At 37.2% G+C, this 16,805-nt stretch overlaps 1 protein-coding gene across 3 annotated transcripts in view; it reads left to right on the forward strand.

Moving 5' to 3' along the window:
- Positions 1–16,805, forward strand: part of LOC141505372 (tyrosine-protein phosphatase non-receptor type substrate 1-like) — an 86,969-nt gene that overhangs the window by 49,627 nt on the left and 20,537 nt on the right. For 2 of the 3 annotated variants that reach the window (XM_074211172.1, XM_074211173.1), the window contains exons 5-6: positions 5,022–5,342; positions 11,977–12,081. In XM_074211172.1, the coding sequence (XP_074067273.1) occupies positions 5,022–5,342; positions 11,977–12,081 (426 nt within the window). The remainder of the gene's footprint in view (positions 1–5,021; positions 5,343–11,976; positions 12,082–16,805) is intronic. The other variant, XM_074211174.1, reaches the window with a different exon arrangement.

The following is a 16,805-nucleotide window of genomic DNA, read 5'->3' on the forward strand; positions in this document are numbered from 1 at the left end:
ATGGAGGTATGATCAGAGAGGGATGAATCATTAGACTTGGAACATTACAGTGGAGCCATCGGACACCAAGTTTAATTGCTTAAGGTTTCAGAACTGACTAGAATGCCCACCCTCCTCTGCTTTGTCTACTGATCTCTTGGCTTTGAAATCTCAGCTAGAATTCCATCTGCCACAAGAAGCCTTTCCCAACCCCTTTTAATTCTAATACCTTCCCTCTGTTTATTAGTTCTTATTTATCCTGTAAATTGTTTTCTTTCTAAATATTTGGTTGTTTATTGTTTCCATTAGATTATAAGCTCCTTGAGAGCAGGAACTGTCTTTTGCCTCTTTTTATATCACTAGAGTTAGGCACATTTATTGATTGATTGAACAGGAAAGAGGAGGGAGTTGGGCCAGTATGCCTACAACTCTGCATGGTGGCTGATAAGGAAATGGTGTGGGGGCGGCTAGGTGGCATAGTGGATAAAGCACTGGCCCTGGAGTCAGGAGTACTTGAGTTCAAATCTGACCTCAGACACTTAATAATTACCTAGCTGTGTGACCTTAGGCAAGCCACTTAACCCCATTGCCTTGCAAAAAATAAAAAAAAAATAAGGAAATGGTGCCAAGGTAGGAATTCCAAGTATGAGAGTTAAAGCTATCTGGCACTATGACTTCTGATGAGAATAATGAAAAAGAAAAGGGAAGCTTCTAAATTTTTATAAAGCTCCTCCCATCTGCCAGACACTGTGCTAAACACTTTACAAATATTATCTCATTTAATCTTCACAACAACCCTATGAGGTAGTTGTAATTATCCCAGTTTTACAGTTGGAGAAAATGAGGCAAAAATACTTGCCTAGGGTCACACAGAATTTGTCTTTCTGTCTCCAGGCCCAGTGCTTTATCCCTGCCGTCCCCTTGGTGCCTCAAGCCCAAATAAAGTGTTAGAGAGATTTGAATCAAGAACTTTCAGGGTTAAAAAAAGGGTAGTTTCAGGATTGTGACAATTGGGGAGGGGGGCCTCAGATTCCACTAAGTACACAGAATTTCTAATGTAATTATATCAATCAAGGCAATGAGCAAACAGTTACACTCATTTGTCTTCCTTGATACTTTCCAGGGAAACCTTAAGGTTCTTAGGGTAAACTCTGTCTTTATGAAGGTAATTGACCCTAAGATCCCTATAAGGAAAACAAGTCTGCTTAAGACTGAGACAAAGAAGAGGGAATGAGATGTGGAGAGAGGCTTCCTACCTGTGTTTGGGGGCTGTATTTATATATTTCATGGATCTTTTTCAGTTGTGTCCAACTCTGTAATCCCATTTGGGGCACAGATACAGGAGCAGTTTACCATTTCCTTCTTCAGCTCTTTTTATAGATAAAGAAACTGAGGCAAATAGGGTTAAGTGATTTGCTCAGAGTAACACAGCTATGTTATGTCTAAAACCAGATTTTAACTCAAGAAGAAGAATCTTCCTGACTCCATTCTCTGTACTCTGTCTATTGTACCACTTAGCTGCCTTTTTCCATCTAGTTGTTGTTTCATATTATATAGAGACTCCTTCAAAGTTAATAAAATTGAGGTGGACTAAGTATAAAAATGCTTTTATAGTATGATTCCCAGAGTTATTTGAGCAGTGCAGCATATAGAGGGTTGGATCTGGAGTCAGGAAGAACTGAGTTCAAATTTGACCTATTTAACTGGGTCACCTTGGGTAATCTCTGTCTGCCTCAGTTTCCTCCTCTGTAACTAGGGATAATATTGACACCTATCTCCCAGGGTTATTGTGAGAAGCAAATAAGATAATATTTAAACATAAGTTTGCAAAACTTAAAATGACATATAAATAGTAGCTATTACAAATGCGTTCCTGGTTTCCCAGGCTATCAATCCTGCTCTGATCTTAATTTTTTCCCACTCTTTTCCTCTCCAAAACACTAATTCAACCTTACACTGCCATCAGTCTTTGAAGCTCCTACCCACTGTCCTGTCATTGCCTAGATTTTTCCAAACACCTGTGTTTTTCCCACCCTTGCTACCTTCCCTCCTACTGCCCCTGTGCTCACAAACACTTCTAGAAGACATCGCACTACTGTGGTGAATGGGACCTTAAGTGTCACACTGTATTCGCTTAACACTCACTGCCACCTACCAATTCTTTTCTTGTTCCCTGATCAGCTCTATTGGATTCCCCCTTAACCTCAACTCACACCTTTTCTGACCTCCCAGCTCCTACTCAGCAGAGGACCTTATTTCATGCTTCACTGAAAAAAATTGAAGCCATCTGGCATGCACTTCCACTCATCTCCAATTCCATACTTCAGTTCATTTTAGCATCATTCCCAGACTCTCCTCTGATATTGGAGGACAAGATGGCTATTCTCTCTGCCACTAGCACACATTCTTCTTGTACTCTTGATTCTCATTCCCTACTTCTTCCTTCAGGTGCTTGCTCCTATCACTATTCCTTTTCCTTCCTGAATTTTCAACCTCTTCTTCCCCACTATTCCTTTCCTTCCCTGCTGTCTTCAAACATGCTCAAATCTTTCTCACTGTTTTGACAATCCTCATTGACTTTATCATCCCCTCAAGCTATCATCTGATATTTCTCTTTCCTTTCCCTTTTCCTTACTTTTCTTCTCTTTGTGCTCTTTCGCAGCCAGATTCTTAGAGGACAAAAAAAGCCTTCTCATTGCTCTCAATTTCTCTCCTACCTCTCACTTCTCAACTCTCAGTAGTAGAATTTCCATTATTAGCTCATCTCTATCACTTATTCCATTACTCCTCTGTTCCCAACCTTGCCACCTGACTGCAATGATTCCCTCCAAGGTCACCAGTGATCTTTTCATATAGCTAGATCTGAAGGCCTTTTCTTAGTCTTTATCCTTTTTTTTGCCTCTGCAGAATTTGTCACTATTACCTACACCCTTCTAGACTTACTTCCTGGGTTTTTGTGGCTCTTTTCCTATCTGTCAGACTAAACTTCTTGTTTTTTTTTGTTCATCTTTGTCTGGTCATCTAGATATGGGTTTACCATAGGGCTACCTTCTTCTATCCCCACACTGTCTTTTTGTGGTCTTATCTGCTCCCATAAATTCAACTATCATCTCTGTGTAAATGCATCCAAATCTACATATACAACCTTCATCTGTTTCTGGGGTTCTAGTCCTGAAGCTCCAACTGCTTCTTTAATATCTTTCCCTGCCTGGCCCCTAGATATCTCAGATTCACCTTGTCCAAAACAGAACTCATTATCTTTCTTCCTGATCCTACCTTTCCTCATAACTTCCTTTTTTCCCACCATTCTCCTAGGAGTCATCCTTGATTCTTCACTCTTCTTTGCCTATAGTCCTTTTCCCTCACTGTCCTCCATTATGCCAAGCTTTGTCAGTTCCATTTCCAAATCTCATCTTCATCCCTTCTCTATTCTAGTGCTTAGTATGGTTCCTAACACATAGGACAAATGTTTATTGACTATTTTGTCCAAGTCTGCATCATCTCTTTCCTAATCTTTGTTACTAGCCTCCTAATGACTTCCCCCTCTCTCTATTTTTTCCTCTTTTCCAATTTATCCTATAAAAGTGATATTCCTATGTACAAATCTGGCCATAATAAGCTTCCATGACTCCCACTTGCCTTTAGATTGAACTAGAAACTTCTGGAGTTGGCATTCTTCCAGTTGAACTTTTCCAATAGATTGCTTATTACATTCCCTCATGCATTCTCTGTTCTAGCCAAATTGGACTATTTTTCCATATCCAATATTCCATCTTCTATTTATATGCTCCTTTTTATCACTGTATTGATTTTGTGGATAGTTTGTATTTACTTATTTGTGGATGTATTATATTCCCCTTTTAGAAAATAAATGCCTAGAAGACAGGACTATCTCATTTTTGTATTTATAGTCAAAGTGTCTATCACAGGTGCTTAATTAAAGCTTGATTAATTAACTATAGGAGAGATGTGGTATAGTTAACATCAATGAGAAACCATACTCTCATCTCAAGATATAAATGCCTCCAAGGACTATCTAGTCATACTTGGCTCTTCTACAAAACAGCTAAGTTTCTGTAGACAAAAACAATGTGATTGATACCTATTATTCTAGGTGCTAAGCACCTGCTTCCTTAAGCTTTTCCATGATTGGTGTCTTCAAGGGTCTAGGATCTGCTTGCTCTCAACGGATGCATGTCCTGAGAGTTCCATTCCTGAGCATAAAGCACAATGTAAGCCCCATGTTCAAGAGCTACTCTGTCAATCTGACAGAGCTGATCAGCATCTAGAGGGATTTCACACGTGCTTTGGAATAGCCTGAAGATAAGAAGATAGGGACACATGGTTGCCATGCCACAGACTGGTGCATGTTCTCTCCCTAAGTTTTGATCTCATATCACAACTAGATCTGTTGAGCTGTGTCTACTCTCCTCAAACCTTAAACAGTCCAACCTAGACCTAGAAAGTGAGTTTTGTGTCTTTTCTCTTCATTCCTGAAGAAGTTCTGCCTAAGCTACAAATCTCTACATCCTTTGCTGATGTTAAAGAAAACAGGTCATAGGACAGGAGCTGGGACAGGAAACTTAGTCCCTTTCGTCCCTGAAAATCCAATCCTTGAATCCTATTTAGAGGAATATCTATCTGTATACTCAAAAGCAGTCCAAATGAATAATGTTTGAGCTCTGAGAAGGAAATAGGTAAGTAAGGGAAAGGGATAGATTCCATTCTTAGTCATTTTCAGTCAATTCAAGTCAACCAACATTTCTAAAAATGATGTGAAGGACAATCTACAGAAAGTTACAGAAATGTTACAGAAAGAAAAATAACAGTCCCTGTCCACAAGAAACTTATAGCCTCATGGAAGAATCTGTTGTTCCTGATGTTAGGGATTCCCCAGTTACACCTAAGGATACCTACTGCCAGGGTAGAGTCCTGCTTCTTGTTTAGTATTGCTACCTTCCCTGGGATTCTGTGATGACTCAAGGACAAGAGAGAGACAAGTCTTCATTTGATTAACCTGAAGGTTTTATCTTTTCTTCTAGTTAAACCTGAAGTATACATTTTACCTCAAGATGTTTCCACAAATGATGGGATCATCAACTGTCATGTAAATAATTTCTATCCCCAAAATGTGAGTGTCCAGTGGATAAAGAATGGCTCTAAGTTTGAGGAAGGGAAGACATCTGAAGCCACAGAGAACAAAAATGGCACCTTCAGCCTCTCAACCCTGGTTAACATATCTGCACTAAAGGAAGAACTGGAGATCACTTGTCAGGTGTTTCATGATTCTCAGCCTCCAATCAATGCCACTAAAACATTTCATCCTCTCCCACCTTCTGAGACTATAGATAAAAAACCATCAGGTGAGTCCATCTTTGCTTTCATAAGGAGACTCTAGCTCTCTGCTGTTTCATATGGAGATGATTAGAGTAGACTCAGTCCTGTGGGTCCATTCATACCTGACATGGCTGACCTGACCAAGGATGATCATCAAATTGTCATTAGTATCAGCCTTCACATGAATACAAAGACTTTAATTTACAAAGCTCTTTCAGACCTATTGTTTCATGTGGTTCTCATGTTCATCCTGCTTTGTGGTGGAACAGAGGTCAAGAAATGACTTGCTCAGGGTAATACTGCTAGTAAATAACAGAGCTTGAACCCAAATCTGGGCTTTGATCCCTCATTCAGGGTTCATTCCATGATTCTAAGATTTTAGCTAGAAGGTAAATTGAATAGAGCATTGGTCTTTTAACTTGAAGAATTGTTGTGAGGTTCAGATGAAATATTATTGTTAAATGTTTAGCTGCACTGAGTACATAGTAAGCACTTAATAAATGCTTTATTCTTTCCTTCATTTGGGGGAGGTCAAAATCAGAATTTGCCACTCATTGTCAAAGGTCCACCATAATTGCTTTGTATCACAGTTTTAATATTTAATTATAGAGAATCAAATCAGCATGCACATACTTTATAAGGCAGCTAGGTGGTGCAGTGACTAGACACCTGAAGTCATTAAAAACTGAATTCAAATCCAGCTTCAGACACTTAGTAATAGTGTAACTGAGGAAATCACTTAACCTCTCTGTTTTCCTCTTCTGTAAAATGATGATAATAATAGCACCTACCTTCCAGGGTTTATGTGAGGATTAAATGAGAATATTTTTAAAGTGCTTAGCACAAGTGCTTTATAAATGTTAGCTATTATTCTTATTATTATTATATTATGCCTTTGAAAGAGCATAACAGAGGGCAGCATCCCCTCTTTGTATGTTTTAAGAGCTGCTCACAAAATCAACAGTTATAAAACACTTTTTACACTAATAAAGACAGATCTAAACAATTGAAGCAACTTTAATTGCTCATGGGTAGGATGAGTCAATATCATAAAATGACAATTCCATCTAAATTAATTTCCTTCTTATACCAGTCAAACTACCAAAGAATTATTTAAGAGACTTGTAAAAATAATAACAAAATTTATCTAGAAGAACAAAAGGTCAAGATTATCAAGAGAATTAATAAAAAAATATAAAGGAAGGGAGGCTGTTTCAATTTTTAAGCTATTAAAAATGTGAATTATCAAGATAATCTGATACTGGCTAAAAAACAGAGTGAAATAGATTAGGTACACAAAATACAGAAGTAAAGTGACCATAGTAATTTAGCATTCGATAAATTCAGAGATCCAGGTTATTGGGGCAAGAACTCACTATCTGACAAAAACTGTTGGTAAAACTGGAAAGCAGTCTGGCAGAAACCAGGCACGAATCAGTATCTCATACCATTTATGAAGATAAGGTCAAAATAGGTACATGGTTTATACATAAAGGATGATGCCATATGCAAACTAAAGGAGAATGGTAAAAGCTACTTGTCAGATCTATAGATAAGGGTAGTTTTTATGACCAAACAAGAGATTGAGAAGATTATAGGAGGTAAAGTGGATGAATTTTATTGATTACATGAAATTAAAAAGATTTTGTATAAACAAAATCACTGCAGTCAAAATGAGAAAGAAAACAGGGGGTGGGGAAGAGACAGGTTTTAGCAGGATTCTCTGATAAAGTCTCAATTTCTCAAATACATAAGAAACAAATTTATAAAAATAAGAACCATTCTTTAATTGATAAATGGTCAAAAGATTTGAATAGGCAGTTTTCAGAGAAGGAAATCAAAGCTATCAAATGTAATCAATGAATACAAAAAATGCTCCAAATCACTAATAATTAGAGAAATGCAAATTAAAACACCTCTGCTGTACCACCTCACACCTATCAAATTGGCTAACATAACTGAAAAGGAAAATGACAAATGTTAAAGGGGATGTTGGAAAATAGGGATACTAATGTGAACTACTGTGAACTAATCCAACCATTCTGGAGAGTAATTTGGAACTATACCCAAAGGGCTATAAAACTGTGCATACCCATTTGTATCCCAAAGAGATCAAAGGAAAAGGAAAAAGACCTGTTTGTATAAAAATATTTATAGCAGCTCTTTTTATGGTAACAAAGAATTAGAAATTGAGGGAATGTCCATCATTTGGGGAAGTGACTGACCAAATTGTGTTGTATGATTGGAATGAAATACCACTACACAAAAAGAACAGGCTAATTTCAGAAAAACCTGGGAAAACTTGTATGAATCAATTCAAAGTGAAGTAGCAGAACATTGTGAATAGTAACAGTAATTATTGTACAATGATCAGCTATGAATGATTTAACTATTCTTAGCAATATATGATTCAAGACAATTCCAAAGAATTCATGATGAAAAATGCTATCTACCTATTTTTCACTTTGTTTTGCTTTTTTTTACATAGCTAATATGAAAATTTATTTCGCATGATTTCACATTTATAATGAGTATCATATTACTTAACCTGCCCAATGGGTGGGGGAGGGACTGGATAGAAGGCAAGAATTTGGAACTCAAAATTTTAAAATGAATTTTTTTTAAAAAAATCACACATGGGGGTGGTTAGATGGCGCAGTGGATAGAGCACCGGCCCTCGAGTCAGGAGTACCTGAGTTCAAATCTGGCCTCAGACACTTAATAATTACCTAGCTGTGTGGCCTTGGGCAAGCCACTTAACCCCATTTGCCTTGCAAAATCCTAAAAATCAAAACAAAACAAAAATCACACAGGAAGAACATAGTCTCATAGATTTAGACCTGGAAGGGACCATCAACTCCAACCGCCTTTTTCCCAGCATTACATAAGTATTTAGGTATTAGAGACAGAATTTGAATTCAGGTTTTCCTTGCTCCAAGTTCAGAACTCTAACCATGATACTCCTTACATATTCTTAAGGTTTCAAATTAACCATCCCTAATTTAAATCTGCAACCTCTAACAAATTATATTTGCTCAGAATCCCTACAAGGGATGGGGAGGAGGGGGTAGTGAAAGAGAGTTGGGCAGCAATGCACATACATAAATGGAAAGAGAATTTTTTAAATCTTGGAGCTAGAAGGGACTTTAGAATATAGAATATTAAAAGTGGAAAGAACCTTAGGTATGCTAATCCAGTTCTTTTATTTTATACATTGAAAAACTGAGGCCATTGGGGAAAGTGTTTTGCCCGAGGTAATATAGGAAGTTAGTAACATCATTGAGACACTTTTGATTTTTAGTCTCATATTGCAGTGGTATAATAGGAAGAACTAGGAGTCTTGCAACCTCTTTCAGAGAAACTTTCTATGAAATCCCCCCACCCCTGAATTGTTTCCCTCCTAATGCTATTATATTCTTCTATCATCATTTGTTTAGCCATTCCACAGGAGATGGATATTCCTTTACTTTCCAGATTGGGGCTACTATGAGAACAGCAAAAACACAAAATGTACATGACCTGTATTTAAAAAAAAAAACAAAGAGAAAAAAACAAACAAAAAACATAGGAATAAAAAATATAAATAATAAAAGTTTAAATTATACTTTATACATTATCTGGAGTGCAAGTATGATCATCCCTATTTCACAGATAAAGTAGTCAGTACTGATCAAGCAACTACCAAGTGTCCACTGTGTACCAGTCATCAAAGTAGACATTACCTACTCATATGGAGCTTATATTCTAATGGGGGATGCAGCAAGCATATATAGAAATATATGAAGGTAAAAATATAAATTCATACAAAAATCTTGAATATAAGATAGTTTGAGAAAGCAATCACTATGAAATGGGAATGAAACAGCAATCTCAAATGAGATTTGTAAAACATATGGTATTTGTATTTGTAAAATATATGGGAGGCATTATATAAATTCTGGCTATTATTAGTCCATCTTATTGTGAGCTCCTTGAGGACAGGGACTATCTTCTGTCTCTTTTTGTGTCAGCGCTTAGCTTAGTGTCCAGAAAATAGTAGGTACTCAATAAATGTTTATTGACTGACTGACAGTTGTGGGAAAAAGGAAAGCTATCTTGCAAGAAAAATGGTATTATAGATGCATTTTAAAGGAAGAGAGATTCTTTGATGCATGTTGGACAGCTATCACAAAAGCATGGAGATGGGAAACACAGGAATCTAGTTTGGCTGGATTGAAGAATGGAAGAATGGAAGTAAGTTCCAGTAAGGTTGAAGAAATAGATTGAGGTTATGTTGTAAAGAGCTTTAAGGGCTAAATAGAAGACTTTATATCTTGCCTTAGAGGCAATAGGAAAACAATGGATTGATTGATTTGGAAAGTGACATAGCCCTATCTGTGCTTAAGGAAAATTAATTTGGCAACAATGATGGGAAAGGACTATAGTAGGGAAGGGCTTTAAGTTAACAAGATAAATTAAGAGGCTAGTGGAGCATCTAGGTGGCACAGAGGATAGAGCACTGGCCCTAGAGTCAGGAGGAACTAAGTTCAAATTTGACCTCAGTCACTTGAAAAATACTTAGCTGTGTGATCTTGAGCAAGTTACTTAACCCCATTGCCTTGCAAAAACAACAACAACAACAACAAAATAAGAAAAAAGAAGCAGCTGCTACAATAATTTAGGCAAGAGAAACTAAGGGTAACTATGTTTATGGAGAGGAGTCAGATGTTAGAGAGTTGGAGGTGAAAAGAGCAGAATTTGGTAACATTTAACATAGGGGATGAGGGAGAAGAGAGAAGGTGAGGATAACTTCAAGGCTCTGCATCTGAAACACTTGGTAGGATGGTAGAGACTTCAACAGAAATAAGAAAATTTGGAAGTGGAGAGGATTGAAGTGATAATGAGTTTAGTTTTGGATAGGGTGTATTTAAGATGTCTTGGTTGGAGAGGAGGGGGCACAGTTGGATGGTATGCATAATCAGAAGGATCTTCATTCAAATTCAGCCTCACACACTAACTGTGCAACTGTAAGCAAATCACATAACCCCAAATGCCTGAAAACAAAAAAAGATGATTCTCGGATATTCAGTCTAAATGTCTAGTTGGTAATATTGTACTGAACCTCAGAGAATAGACTAGGTTTGGAGACAGAGATAGAGATAGATATGGAATAAAAAAATGGAGATGGAAATGGAGATAAAGAGAGAGATAAAATATGTCATCAGCAACGATTATAGTTAAACTTATGGGAACTAATGAAGTAACTTATAGAGAACATAGAGGGGGTAAAGAGTAGGACTCAGTACAAAATTTTGAGGAATACCAATACTAAAGGGGATGCATATGTATGATAAGCCCTCAGAGGGAATGACTGGAGATAGATAAGAGAGTTTCCTTCCTGTAGGTAGTGTCACAAAAACCCAGAAAACAGACTATCAGAAGACTATCAGCTAGGTCAGCTAAATCCAGAGGGAGGAAGACTGAGGAGAAAACATCAGCTAGGACAATCAAGAAATCATTGGAGAAAGCAATTTCAGTAGAGTGATGAAAGCAGAAGCCAGATTCCAAAGAATTGAGAAGTAAATGAGAAACAAGAAAAGGGAGAGGAAGCAGTGAGTAGACAACTTTTTTACTAGGAGCTTTGCTAAAAAAAAAAAAAGGATGAGATTTAGGGCAAGAATTTGAGAATGGTAGGATTTAATGGAGCAGTAAGGTGGCACATTTGGAGGGAGTGGAATGAGGAAGACTGCTTCCTGAGTTCAAATGTGACCTCAGAGACTTATTAGCTGTGTGAACCTGGGCAAGTCATGTAACTCTGACTGTCTCAATTTCCTCATCTCTAAAATGAACTGGAAAAGGAAATAGCAAGTCCCTCCAGTATCTTTGCCAAGAAAACTCCAAATGCAATCATGAAAAGTCACCATTACTGAAGAGCAACAACAACAAAAATAGTGACAATTTTTTATGAGGTAGACTTGGGCATATTGAAAGCAATAGGGAAATAACTGGTAGGTAGAGACATGTTAAATCAGGAAAAAATGATTGAGGTTGTAGTATATTGGAAAAGACTGGGGAAGAGGGGATGGGATCAAGTGCCCAAACTAAGGCTTGTAGGGGTGACTAGTTACTTGTCCTGGGCCTCCCTGTGGCAATTCTTTTTTTTTTCTTTTCTTTTTGGAATCAAATTTCTGATTTCACTGGTTTAGGAAACTCCATTCATTAATGCAGGTTGACCCTTGCTTTGCAGCTATTCAAAGAGTTTCCTGGAGGCACTAGAAATTTTAATGATTTGCCCCAGAGTTATTAATACAGTCAGTATTTGTCTTAGGTCACATTTGAATTCAGGTCTTCCTTATTCTGAGACTAGCTCTGTCTACTACACCAAGCTATCTCTTTTAAAAAGTGATGACTTAAAAAAATTGCTTCCCATAGAAGATTTATATCATTTCTTCTTCATCTTCTTTCCGTCTGCATGGAAACATGTGTTTAGCTCAGTGAATCTGCCCACACATCTTAGAACATCTGAAAACACACATCCAGATGCTACTGGTTAATGACTCTTATTTAATATAAAGAAGCATCTCCTTTTTTCTTTTTTTCTTTCTTTTTCTTTTTCTTTTTTTTTTTTTGCATACTTAGAACACCTGCTTCCTGTAATTCTTGCAAGCTTTTTCATTTCAGAGTCTAGATCCCAAAGCATCTTGATTGCAGTGGTCATAGTGTGTATTGTGCTGGTAGCTCTGCTGATTGCCTCCATCTACCTCATCCGAGCCAAACAGAAAAAAGGTAATGTGAATTCCCCTTTTATTTTTCCTGTTTGAAATGACAGGGTTTTTTGGGGGGGGGGGGTCGTTTTTGTTTTGGGTTTTTTTGCAAGGCAATGGGTTAAGTGGCTTGCCCAAGGCCACACAGTTAGGTAATTATTAAGTGTCTGAGGTCAGATTTGAACTCGGGTATTCCTGACTCCAGGGCCAGTGCTCTATCCACTGCACCACCTAGCTGCCCCTCTTCCTTTTTAAAATCTGAACTTCTGACTTTTTTGACTCATGGGAAAAGACCCCTTCCTACTTGGATCAGTGTAAATAAACAATTGTTGTGCAACTGTAGTTTTAGACCTTGGCTTTTCATGTCAAGTTCCCTGAGATTATATGTTGCAGAAAGATTGCCAATCTGCATTGGTAGAGGAAATTTCCTTCTGGAAGTTCCATCATGATGAAATCATATTTACTATCAAAAAAATCATAAAAAGTCAGTAAGAGGCTATGTTGAAACCTTGATTGTCAGTGAAAGTTATTTTCCTTTAAATTTGAGATGTTAGAAATAGAAGGAAATCTATGTGGTATGGATATTGTAAAATTTGAATAGAGTTAGACAAAGATCTTAGAGATCCTCTCATCTAAACTCCCTTCTTTTAGCAGATGTGGAAATGGGGCCCAAACAATTTGTCCAAGGTTACTATTCTTTCCTTCAGCTGTTCAACAGATAGCTACTCATTGGCTTGTAGGTTGTGGCTGCATAGTCACTGAGCATTTGTCTTGTGTCCCTGAAATTTCCTTCATTCCCATCAAAGAAACCTTTGGATGTTAACTTTTCAGGGGACATTCTGACCTTAACAATCCCTTCTATTTGCTACTTGGAGGCAGTGTGGTATAGTAGAGAAAGCCTTGGAATCAGACAATCTGGATCTGAGACTTGGCCAATGATATTTACCCCCTGTGAGAACTTTCCAAGTCTCAATATCTTCCTATTAAAATGGGGGGGGGTAATATTTGCTGCCAACTTCCTATGTCTGTGAGGAACAAGCAAACAACAAGAGCAGTGTATAACATGTTTTGTAATCCCAAACTGCAATATAGATTGAAGCTGTGGCTGGTATGACATAGAGACAATAAATTTAGAAGAATTAAGCTTCAGGTGAATTGGGGAGATTCCAGTTTGGGGTGTCATTTATATAGAATATATGAGGCATCTGGTCAGAAAGTTTTCTTCCCTATAGTAACTTGTACTGCTTGACAGTCTGCCTTTGCCAGAGAAAATTCTGAGGTGACTTTCCATCTAAGTCTAATCATAGTAATAACTCATACTTATATTGCGCTTGGGAGGGTTATGAGGGCTTGCATGAATCATCCTTTGATTCCCCACAACAATGCTATTACATGGGTATTATTATATATAATTTTATTTATTATTTATCATTATATATTGTAATAAATATATATATATATATATAATATCTCATTTTTAGACTCAGTAAGTTGGATTTACCTATGAGGATCAGAGCTAGAACTAAGACCTGAATTCCAAATTCAGGATTATTTTCCTCCTACAGCACATTTGGCAAACTCAACCAGTCAATTTAGCATAGTAGAAAGTGTGCTAGGCTTATAGTTAAGAAGATCTGGGTTCAAATCTTGTTGCTTTCAATTAATATCTGTGAGATCACAGACAAGTCTCTTAACCTCTCTTCTACTCAGTTTCTCAATCTAAAAATATGTAAGAATTAAATGATCTCTAAACCTTATAATTTTATCCTTTGCTACTTTTTATTCTGTTAGTTTAGTCACATGACTGTTATTTTAGTCTACATGACCCTTTTGGGGTTTTCTTTGCAAAGATTCAAGAGTAGTTTACCATATCCTTTTTCAGATCATTTTATAGATGAGGAAACTGAGACAGACAGGGTCACACAACTAATCTGGGGTCAGATTTGAAATGAGGAAGATGAGTCTTCCTCACTACAGGCCTGGTACTCTCTCTCTACTATGCCACCTAATTGCCCTTTATAACAAAAGTACCAAAGTGTGGAGACCCACATATCTTCCTGAGTAGACTAGCCTCACTTCCACCTAAGTAGCCACCGGTTTCTGGAAGAAAATACAGGCTGTGAGCTCTTCCCAGTTCCCACCCATAACTCCAGATTTCATTCCACTTTCAACCTGACAGGTTTGCTGGATTTTCCCATGGATGTTTCAGATTAGGACTTGCTAGGCTCTCTCAACATTGCCAAACCAGAGGTGGGACTGACCCCAATTTCATCTAGTAATGTCCACAAGTCCCAGGCCTTTTCCCAGACTCTGTCTTCTTCTCCAAGGTTCAGAGTGATGTCTACTGACTCTTGTGCAGGATCCCAGGTTTATTGTGCCTACAGTATATCACATACACTAGAGTAAGGTCAAACACACTTCACCTTATCCTGACCAGAGAATAACCAATGATGTCTCATGGTATGGTAGAAGCAACAATACTCCAGGGTCATAGAAGGAGCCCTGGATTTGGAGTCAAGAGGACCTGCTTTCAAATATCTTGTTTTGCTATTTACAATCTGTGTGACCTTGAGTAAGTCAAAAGTCATTTAGCCTCTTTAGATCTCAGCTTTTTTTCCCATAAAAAGAAAGGATTGGACTTTTGTGCTATGTTTAGCTTTTTCAGTCAACTCTTAAAATTTTATATAAATGTTAGTTATTATTTTTGTTGTTATTATTTTATACAATCAATGTACTCCTGTAGCTGTTAGGTACTACTATTGATGCTTTAGCAACATTAAATATATTTGTAAGGATCATAATTATCATAACTTGTAATATAATTGTCATTATATGATATAAACATATAATTTATTATTGTTATAATATATTATGATACATTGTTACATATTATATTATAATACATAATAATAATAATCATTATAATAATTCACAGTGCTTTATTCTTAACTGCTTTCCTCACAACAGCCCTGTGAGTTAAGATTCCCATTTTGCAAAGGAGGGGAACTGAGACCACAGAATTCTGTAGTTCTCTGACTTGACTAACATCTTAGACCTATTAATTGGCAGACCCTAGACATGAAACTAAGTCTGATGAATCCTAGTCCTGGATTCTTTCTATGGGACCAGCTGTTGCTGTTGAATTGTTTTGGTCATCTGCTTCTCTGTAACTCCATTTGGTGTTTTCTTGGCAAAGATCCTGGAATGGTTTGCCATTCCAGAAGAAAACTGATGCAAACAGAGTCAAATGACTTGCCCAGGATCACACAGCTAGTAAATGTCTAAGGTAGGATTTGAACTCATGCAGATAAGTCTTCTGGTTCCAAGGCCAATGCTCTATTCACTGTGCCATCTAGTTTTCTCAGAGGGCCAGGATACTTCTTAAAAACAGGCAAAAGTTTGGGCCTTCTGACTACAAAACCTACAGTCCCTTAGACTTAGAAGATTTACTGTATAATAGTAATCACTATTTTTTTTTTTTGGTTTTCATTATACTTTATTTTGTTGGAACATTCCTTCAAACCAGTGGTAAGATTCAGCCGGTTTGTACTGATTCAGCAGAACCAATACCTAATTTTATGTTGAGTTCGGCAAACTGGTTATTAAAATAGCACTTGTAATCAGGGTTCTCTCCAAGGTGGGCACCTCAGCAGCTGCCCAATGTAGAAATCACAAATTTACAATCCTTACTCTTTTTTAGTATTCATCAGTGCAACAGCATTTTCTAAGCACCATAGTAATGTTCATTTTGTCCATAGGTAGAAAAAAATTGATGGAACTATGCTTATAAGATTTATTTATTTATTTCTTAAAGCTCATATCTTTGATGAAATACTACATTTTATTCCCTCGTTTTTGTTACTTCAGTAAACAAACATATAATGTAAAGAACAAAAGGGCCAAACAACCAGGGGGTAAGTTGTCATTTGTTTCTGCTTTGTGTTCCACCCAAAATTCACCTGAACAATATGAGTGTGCCGGTGTTCCCTGAACAGTGAAAGCAATAGGAAGCTGGAACACAGTGAACCAATAGAAATATAGATTTCAAAGGTGATCTTATCACCCATTTCAGAAGCCATGGAAGTAGAAGAAAAAGAGTTAGAATAATAGTTAGAATGAGTTTTGGTTCTGCAGATGTTCCAACGTTGACTGCTGTAGTCACTACTGCTCTCACTCCATAAAGATATGCTTGCTTATTGTGAATAATATAACATAATCTAGTTTTGTGTACCACTTTCATTTTTATTACTTGTGTATTAAATGTATGAAATATTAAACTATTTTTTGGTATACCTTTTTGTATACTTTAAATGGTTATTAGGACAGAGAACTGGCTATTAATTTCTTTGAATCCCACCTCAAATCCTGTGTAGTAGCTCCTCTATTCCTAGTCTCATTTTACACATGAGGAAACTATGACTTAAAATAGGGAAAAGAGCTTAAGCTCGAAGCATAAGAACTAGGATTCAGACCCAGGATTATCATCTTGAAATCCAGAAGTCTGGCCTTGATGCTGCTGCTGCTCTTGATGGTGTGTGGTTACTGTTCTTGGATTCTAAAGGGAAAGAAAAGTCAACCTAGGAAGTCTTCTGAAGCCTCAAGACTTCATAATTTCATGGATTTTTGAATTGGAAGAGAGACTTTGGAAATCATCCAAGTCCATCTCCCTCATTTTACAAATGAGGAAGCTGAGCCTTAGAGGTGGTTAAACAACATCCCCAAGGTTGTACAGACAGCAAAACAGCA

Source organism: Macrotis lagotis, chromosome 1 (assembly GCF_037893015.1).
Source record: "Macrotis lagotis isolate mMagLag1 chromosome 1, bilby.v1.9.chrom.fasta, whole genome shotgun sequence".
NCBI classification, from domain to species: Eukaryota; Metazoa; Chordata; class Mammalia; order Peramelemorphia; family Peramelidae; genus Macrotis; species Macrotis lagotis.